At 32.6% G+C, this 9,156-nt stretch overlaps 1 protein-coding gene across 1 annotated transcript; it reads right to left on the reverse strand.

The window, feature by feature from the left end:
* Positions 1 to 431: 431 nt before the first annotated feature.
* LOC132603416 (probable receptor-like serine/threonine-protein kinase At5g57670) lies at positions 432 to 8,900 on the reverse strand. The gene is made up of 7 exons (XM_060316465.1): positions 8,495 to 8,900; positions 7,839 to 8,093; positions 7,357 to 7,514; positions 7,110 to 7,189; positions 6,874 to 7,009; positions 6,335 to 6,484; positions 432 to 878 (listed from the first exon to the last, which is right to left on the reverse strand). Exons 1-7 carry the CDS (start codon positions 8,691 to 8,693, stop codon positions 708 to 710), a joined length of 1,149 nt encoding a protein of 382 aa, XP_060172448.1. The 5' UTR covers positions 8,694 to 8,900; the 3' UTR covers positions 432 to 707.
* Between the last annotated feature and the right edge of the window lie 256 nt (positions 8,901 to 9,156).

A 9,156-nucleotide genomic window follows, 5' to 3' on the forward strand; every position in this document is an offset into this window, starting at 1 on the left:
CATTATGCATCATCTGTTCGGCTTAGTTATATCCAGTTGTTTCTGTTGGATTATGTTTTCTTTTGGCTCCACAGGCTCTACTAAGTATTTTAAAATCAATCCTCGTCATTACTTTGTTGGGGTTGGCTGATGATACCTACTAGGTACGTGTTGTTTATGTATTCATACTACATTTGCTATATAGTTTTTGCAGATATTGATTTGTGTGGTGGCGGCGCTCGAGAGTGGTTGTAGGGTTGAATTTGGAGATATCAGGGTGAGTTGCTTGGCCAATTTGCAGCACTATGGACTCCATGGTTATCTATTATTTGTTGTAGATGCTCTTAATTCATATCGCCAATTATCGGGGGTTTATGTGTTTTCCGTACTTATGACATTATAGTTATCCAATATCCAAGAAAAGTGCGTCTAATGAACATGGATACTTGATATGGAGTCACGAAGTATATATATCAGTACTATCAATGATATCAATTATTCCAATCGTTTTATTTTACATATGGACATTAATTAACTAAATGCGGGTTTTTGTAAAGTAACAAACATAAATCCGAAGTTTCAAAACCTCAAAATTTAAAATTTAGTGTACTATGACTAGTAAACTAACCCCCTAAGTGTTATCTATAAATGTCTAGCACTTACATATACAGTTATGTAGTACTCTCATATATACTTTAGCAAATGATGTTGAATATGTGGATATGAATTTATGAGCTTCTGGTTGAGAATGTGTCATGTGGGGAAGTTGAGAAGGAACTATCACATTCACATTCACATTCAAGATCCTCAAAACCCCAAAACTCTTCTTGTTCTTCGTCCTCTTCTGGCATTTTCCATTTTTCTTTATCAACTTCACCTCCCAATATTATCTCCAGAATCTGTCATCAGACAAAGGTCAACATCAGTCAGTTTAGAACAAACACCTTTTTAGAAAAATACATCCTAAACTAATAAAATTGATATCGTTATCCACGGTTATACAAGCACAAAGAGTGAGTCCGGAGCCTAAAGGGTATAAAAATACACGGTCTTTACCAAAAGGGGATGACAATTTTTTTTTTCCGTGTCAGACTTCATCAACGAAAAAAAAAAAATTATCGTATAATCCACGTTATACAATCAGTCCACGTTATACAAGTTATAAAAAATTCAAGTGTTTGACTTCAAACAAATAACATCACCTCTGATAATTTTCTCTCTTGCAGTGTAGTCCTCCCTTAGATTTTTTTATAATTAAATATTCTAATTTGATGCAAATCCTGTACTCACTACATGATTACTTGTCCAAAAATATTTATCACCGTTTACCTGCATTATAGAAGGCTTAAAATCACATGGCGCCAAGTTAGACTCTACTTTTCCGAAATCAATGTGGACTTAGCTAATAGTAGAAGACAATGGAAAGCAAAGCATATAAAAGAATACCAACTAGTTAAAATTCCCTTAGAATTTTTTATAACTTGTATAGTCCACGTTATACAATAATTTTTTTTTTTTTTCGTTGATGAAGTCTGACACGGAAAAAAAAAAAATTGGGGTATATCGTGGGCTGATCCACGATATACCCCTTTTGGTATATTAATTTTTTGTCATCCCCTTTTGGTAAAGACCGTGTATTTTTATACCCTTTAAGTTCCGGACGGGAGTGGTCTACATCTTGTACAACGAATATGCAACATCAAATTGCACTGTTTATGATAATTGTTCTGGCATTATCATCGTTGCTCCACGAAAACTAAAAGACTTTTATGTGTCTATTCTACTATTTATGGCCACCTTTAATTAGTAGCCATAAAAAGTCTCTTTTCTTATAGTGTATAAAGAGGTATTTTAGAGCCTATTTGGATGGGTTTATGCCTATAAGCTGCAAACAGCTTATAAGCTAAAAAACATAAGTTGGGGTAGTCTAACTTATTTTTTTAAGCTGCTTTAGATAGCTAAGTCAAATGGGCCCAATTATATTTTTGAGCTTATTTTAAGCACAAAATGACTTTAAGCTGACCAGCAAAAAAAAAGCTGAAAACAGCTTATAAGCAACTTATAAGCCAATCCAAACGGGCTCTTAAACATTTGTGTTCTTAAATGGGAAATGAAGAGATTTTCTGAGAAATATCAGGAATTTTTTTTTTCTGCACAAATAGCTAGGACATTTGCAGAAACAAATTCAATCGAATCAAAATGTAGTTCTTTTAATTCATTCAAAATGTGGTGTGTAACTTCTCTTACATTATTTGCAAAGTTTTGAAAAGGATCGCATTTCTATTAAAATCTAGAGTAGGGCGTCGATGAAATCATACAACTGCCATACAGTAAGTTTTAATATGTCACACTGAAAATTCTTTTCTGTTTTCGTACTTTCTTTTTTTGTTGTTAAATGGATGCATAACATTAATAACTAAGTAACGTTATTAGAGATAGACGCGCGTTTTAGCTCAAATAAGTTGCCCAGACAGCCCAAAACATTATACATGTCAGTTGCATAACATTGGTTTCATAAATGAGTTTAAGTTGGACCCTTCGAAGTCAAAACCACCCTTTTATTTTCCTTTTTATGAAACGTTTAAATAAAATATTTACCCAAAGAGTAATAACTTAGTCGAGACTCGAGACTATGACTTCATGCGTAAAATGTTAAATCTGAAATCTCAATGTTCTTAGAGTTATAATATGTCAAAATAAGCAATTAAATGAAAGCCATTGGCGAGGGGAAAAAAATGAAAGGCGTTGTTATTAAACTAGTGAGCCATAATTCTGAAAACATAAATCTTTTTGAGTTTATCCATTATACGTGCATATCACTATATCAGCATATGTTACTAGTCTTCTTACTAGAGATAATAACTTCACTATTCTTGAACATTTCAAGACTCTAAACACGAATTCTTTCCTCCAAATATGAACGACTTCCCCAGAATGATACTACCATGGCCCACATAAAGCATATTCTAGATCAAAGGTAAAGATGTGCACTTTATATATCTAACGTGTAACGTAAATCTTTACTTTTCTGGTAACTTGAATTTTATAATTTCTATATAGTAGTTCTTCAAGATGTCTTAGTAATCTTCCAAATAACCAATCATTATCGTAATTCAAACATATTATTTTTGTTGTGTTGTAATTATTGCAGCTTTAATCTTATAATTTATGATTTTAAGCCAAGAATAAGTCAAATTATGTCATGTCAAGTGAGACATAAGCAACAATAATGTAGCGAGTCTTCCTCGTTAATGTGCCGATCTATGAAAGAAAGGAACAAATAAAGAAAACAAAGATGGGAAGAACAGGCTGATAATTAATACAGTGATGTTTTATCTCTATGATTGAGAGAGCAAGTGATTTAGTGAAAATTTTGAAGGACCCATATTATATATGATTTTGGACGCTTTCTTTGTCATACCTCTGGATGCTCTTTCTAATCAAGTTCTTAGATAACTTCTTAATAAAACTATAAAAGGATGAGTTTGGTGAGAAGAAACAATCAAAATTATTGTAGAAGAAATACAAATTAAATGCTTCACGTCAAACACGACAAAAATGACTAAATAACTTGCTTTAATAGCAGCACGCCTCTGGAAAGTGATTTCTAAAAATAATTGAAAAAATTGATGGTTTTTGTATTGAACTGCATAGATGTCATCAAGTTTTTAATATGCATTCGGCGTGGTCAACTTTGGAAGTTTGTCTTACATGTCATGAACCGATTTATCTCACGTGTAATTTTGCTTCATTTTTTGAAATAATTTTTATAGTGATGTGAATATCATTTATCATGTCAAAAAAGTATTTTAATTTTCTTCAATTTCCAGTTTAGCTATTCATCTAAAGTACCGATCCAATACTAATCTAAATTGGGCCGGGTAGATCCACTAAGGGATAAAAGCACTTCCTTGTAGAGTGGTTTCATTTTCAGTGTTCTAACCCGATATCTCTGGTTAGAATAAACAGTACTAGAAATAGAGTTTTTTCTCATCGATATTCAGTGAAAAATTTATTTAATGAAACATGATTTTTCCATCTCATTCTCACTGAACCAGCTCAATGGGAAATGCATGGTGGAAAACAAGTTCCCATTGAAATGTTAGAAAACTTCCTAATTTTTTTGTGTGAAAAAGTTAAAAAAAAATTCACTAATTCAATCAAAATATTTGAGTAAACTTCAGTGGAAAAATAGTGATTTTTAGCAGTGGAAGAACTTTTGTCAATCCACCACTCTTTGATGGTTGTATTTTACAAATTGGGAATCATCTTGAAAATACTACGAGTTAAATAAGTTTTACCATTAAAAGTGAAAAAAGTAAATTCCTTTTTCCTTTTTAAGATATTGGAAGATTGTTAAAGTTTAAAATGATTCTTTCTTTCTTTGTTGAGATATTTACTCACACGGACAAAACTTTATATGGGAGTTTCGCAGCTCAAGAATTGATTTGACTCATTGGAATTAGCTTCTCAAAAATTTCTTCAAGAAACTTTTAATCTTTTAAATTACTGCAAAAAAAAATCAAAATAATAATAATAATAATAACTTGTTCTAAATTTTGGCTTTTTAAGATTTCAAATAAATGTTTGAAACATTAACATAAAAAAGCAAAAGAATTGATAATTCAGTTTAAGATAAGAGGAAGTATTAAGGTCCTTATCAGGGAAGCCTAAGCAGGTGAGAAGAATTTGCAGTTTTTAGGTGAATTGCCTAATTAAATTACAAGAATGCTTAGCCTACACTCATAAAACTAAAGAAAATGATGTCCATCTTAAAAATTCAATCCATCTGTCAGAAGAATTCCTTTAAATAGCAAACATATTAAAAGTGGGTAGATATATGGACGGGGGGAATAATGCATTCTTGAAAGAATTATTGTATACGCTGTGAGAAGATTGAGACAACTTGGAATTGATTCAGTTGGCCAACCTAGGAGAACAAGACAAATAGAAACTAGAAAATAATACTACCAAATATTTTACTTTATGCAAGCTGGAAGGGTATTCCAACATTATTAAGGGTATCCTATGAAGTAATAATAATTGGAATTACTCGTTAATTATCGTAATAAACCATATTTAATTAAAGGAATAATTACTTGGTTCATTTTCCAAAGGGAAAATGACAATTTTAGTCTTATGTTACAGCTTTTTTCCAGTTTTGATCCTTGTGTAATTCGACTAGGCATATTTAACTTTCAATTAACATAGACATGCGATTTTAGTCCCTCAAACTAACGGAAGTTAAAAACTTAACGGAACGATTATTTATTATCAATTTTGAAAATAAAAGAAAATAAAGGTAAATGTGTTATGAAACCTAGCTGCCATTCTAAAGTATCCATGTAGAGGTTTTTCATTGCCTACTCAGCCCTCTTCAGTTCTAATCTTTTCGACTTTTGGCATTCTTAATCCATCAAATTGGATCCGCATCTTTCTTGTCCGATCTTGAAGAACATTACTAAAATTTCTTATTTTCTTACCTTTGTATAATTCTGTATTTTGACAAATAATCTTTTTAATAAATTTGATTTAGGTTTACCATTTAAGGAGGAATGAGTATATTTGTGTTGCAAGATCATGACTCTCAAGACTCAAAAGGATAATTCAACTATTTTTTTAAAAAAATATCACGACTATAAAAAAAAAATTGAAAATTTAACCTAAGGATTCTCCAACAAGAAGATGCTGATGTAAGTTACTAAGGAATCTCCCATTTTTACCTTGAAATTCTAAAGAAGAAGAAGAAGAAAACATAGAGTCAAGTGATCCTTTGAGCACTTACCATTGAATCGTAGCTCCAAAACTCATTTTTCATTTTGTTTTTCTTTTTTTAATTTGTTTTTAAATGTTAAATCAGTTAAGTTTTTAACTTCCGTCGGTTTGAATGACTAAAATCGCACGTTTATGTTAATTGAAGGTTAAATATGCTTAGTCAAATTGCACAAAGATTAAAAATGGAATACAGCTATAACACAGGGACTAAAATTGTCGTTTTCCCTTTTCCAAAATAGATACTTAGTAGTTATTTGTGTTTTGAATCTTCTTTTTAATTACTCCTAATTTTCCAAATAAAAGATCTCGCAAATTCGCACCATTATGGTGCTTAAAATCATATTTTGTTTCCATTCAACAAGTCTAAGCAAACACTAGTATATAATAATATCAATTATCGATTTTCATTTTGCCAGATTTAGACCTTGTAAGTTGTATCTTCAAGTGCATTTCAGCCTTTTTTCGTGAATAATCTTAACGCTTTTTTTATTTATTTTTTTGTCTCATATTATGTTATGAGTTGCACTACTAAACTTTTAACTGCGTAAAGACAAAGGGGAAAACAAATAGTATAAATTACCTCACTCATGGTAGGGCGCCATATAGAAGAAGCACGAATGCAAAGAGAAGCAGCAAAGGCAAGTTTACAAAGCTGTGTGGAATCAAATGTCCCTTCTAGCCCAGGATCAACAACTTCTTCTATAACTCCTCTGCTCAAAAGAGGTTTTGCCTGTAAAATAAAATACAAATTAAAGCTCATGTAAGTACTATTGTTGAAAATTGTTACATATTGTTGCTCTTAGTGGCGAATTTAAAAGGCAGAATGCATAGATAAACACGTAAATTTGACATCTACTGTCAGTTGAACACTCCAACTTACAAATTGATCATCTAGACACCTCCAAAATTTATGTGCCACGTCAGCGTCGTGTGTCCACGAGACATAGTGGGGACAAGTTGAGGTCTCTGGATTTGCACTCTCAAAGTTGGAGTATTTAGTTGCCAATTGAGGTGAAATTAAGGTGTTTATCTATGTATTATGTCAATTTATAATTTAGAAGCTATGGTTCGAGTCTAGAGACTAATGAAAAAATTCTAGAAAATGACAGTATTGATTACCCAGCTATGTAAGCTTTGATGGGAATTGTCAACTGGCTTTTTCCCGGAAATGAGCTCCAAGCAGAACACTCCAAATGCAAAAACATCTGTCTTTTCATCAACTACTCCATGCATGAAATATTCTGGTGCTAAGTGCCTGCATAAATACCATATACTGTTAGATTAAAGTTTATTTAGCCATTTAATAAAGGGGGCCATTTGTTACAGTTTTTCCAAATGGCTTAGGATTACATTACCCAAAAGTCCCTTCAATTGGAACAATGGAATGATGGGTCCATTGTGATGGAAGCCATTTTGCCAGTCCAAAATCTGATATCTGTCATTTCAGCCAACATATAATTAATGAACGAACATGCACTACTCGTATTCTATCAAACTTGGTACAACAATTTAGTCATAGAGTGCAACACAAATATTGCTCTAACATTATCACTAGCAGTAATTATTGGCCTAGTGAAATTTGAAATAATATCTCAAAGATACCTGTGGCTCATATTCCTCACTCAACAAAATGTTCGAAGCCTTGATATCCCTGTGAATTATTCTTCGAGGACAAGTTTTATGCAGATAATATAAACCTTTTGCAGTTCCAACTGCAATCTTGTACCTTGTTTCCCAGTCCATAGTGGCTGATTTCTCATCTGACATTGGGCAGAAGATTTAGTCGGGGTTTGGACATAAAAAATATAAAATTTGAAAAGAAAAAAAAAAGTAGTATTTGAAAAAAAATTGAAAAATGATATTTGAAAATTGGAGTAGAATTTGAACATATGAATACAATTTGGAGTGAAAACAGATATTTGGAGTTTTTCTAATTCCGAAAAATTATAACAATTCTATGTCCAAACATGATTCCAGAAAAAAGCGAAAATTATCCATAACCAAACGGGCCCTATATTGAAAAAGAAGGAAAACTCTAGATCTTTCAAATTATTGGAATTTTTCAAGGAAGTAGAGTATACTACCATGGAGAATAGAAGCAACAGAGCCTTTAGAGGAAAACTGAAAAATGAGATAAAGTCCATTTTCAATACAACAACCAAGCAGTGATGTCACATTGGGATGACACACGTGACCAAGTGTCCCAATTTCTGTCAAGAACTCTTTCTCTTTTCTCTCATCATCGGTCGCTTTTGTCAGCATTTTTACAGCTATTGCTTCCCCATCTTCTAATACTCCTTTGTACACCTCTGCATACCCTCCTCTCCCAACAATATTTTCTGAAACATTGAAATTATTAATTAGAAAAAAAAAAGTTGCTATGATCATAATTCATATGTAAATTTAATACTACTTTGAGTTATTGGTTAAGTTGTATTATGTCCAAATTATGAACAAAGGACAGCCCAATGCACAAAGCATCCCGCATTAGTAGGGTCTCGGGAAGGGCGCACCCAAGGGGTGTGATAATTGATATAGACATGCTTCCATGACCCGAACCGGTGACCCGTAGATGACACGGAGATAACTTTACTGCTGCTCCAAGACTCCCTTCCCAAACAATGAACATAGAAAAAAATAAAATTACGTTCATTTGGAACTCACTGACTCAAGATTTTTGATTTCCCTTTAAGTGGCTAAGATACAGGGAACAACAAATTTCTGTAAATAAGAAGATAACCTGAACTGAAATCATTGGTGGCACGAAATATTTCTTGAAAAGAGAAGCATTTCCATGTGGGTCGACGAGGTATCTGTGTTGTATTATTTTGTTCTACTTCTTCATTGAAAGGACAAGCTTTTGGGAAATCACCATCAAAACTACTCTGCCTTCCAAATGAGAATAACCTCTTTAAGCTACCTGTACGAACGTATCTCATCTCCTCTGTTTTTTTGTTGGTAAAGTGTCTATGATAAAATATATTGCAGAGAGAATTAAGTACAGATGAGAGGGTTAGAAGAGGACATGGTTATAAATGTCATCAATGTTTTATTATACGTAACAAGAGTAGAGTTGTATCCCCACATCCCTGCTGGGTTTCTCCCCATAGAGGATTAGATGGCCCTTTTTATCTGTTTTCTTGTTGTATATTTAAAGACTGAGGGGCGTGAAGTTTGGGTCTTTTCACTTCCTCACTGGGACCACTCCCTCAATTTGCATTACGTTTTTAATATACCCACACCAATTTTTGTTTCTAACTCTACATTGCATGTATATTTATTTCTTCGGGCGGCCAAAACAATTACTCCCTCCATCCCAATTTATGTAATACAGTTTGACCAGACACGAAATTTAAAAGAAAAAGAAAGACTTGCGAAATTTGTGACCTAAAACAAATCGTA

The sequence above is a fragment of the Lycium barbarum genome, chromosome 7 (genome assembly GCF_019175385.1).
Source record: "Lycium barbarum isolate Lr01 chromosome 7, ASM1917538v2, whole genome shotgun sequence".
Lineage (NCBI taxonomy): Eukaryota > Viridiplantae > Streptophyta > Magnoliopsida > Solanales > Solanaceae > Lycium > Lycium barbarum.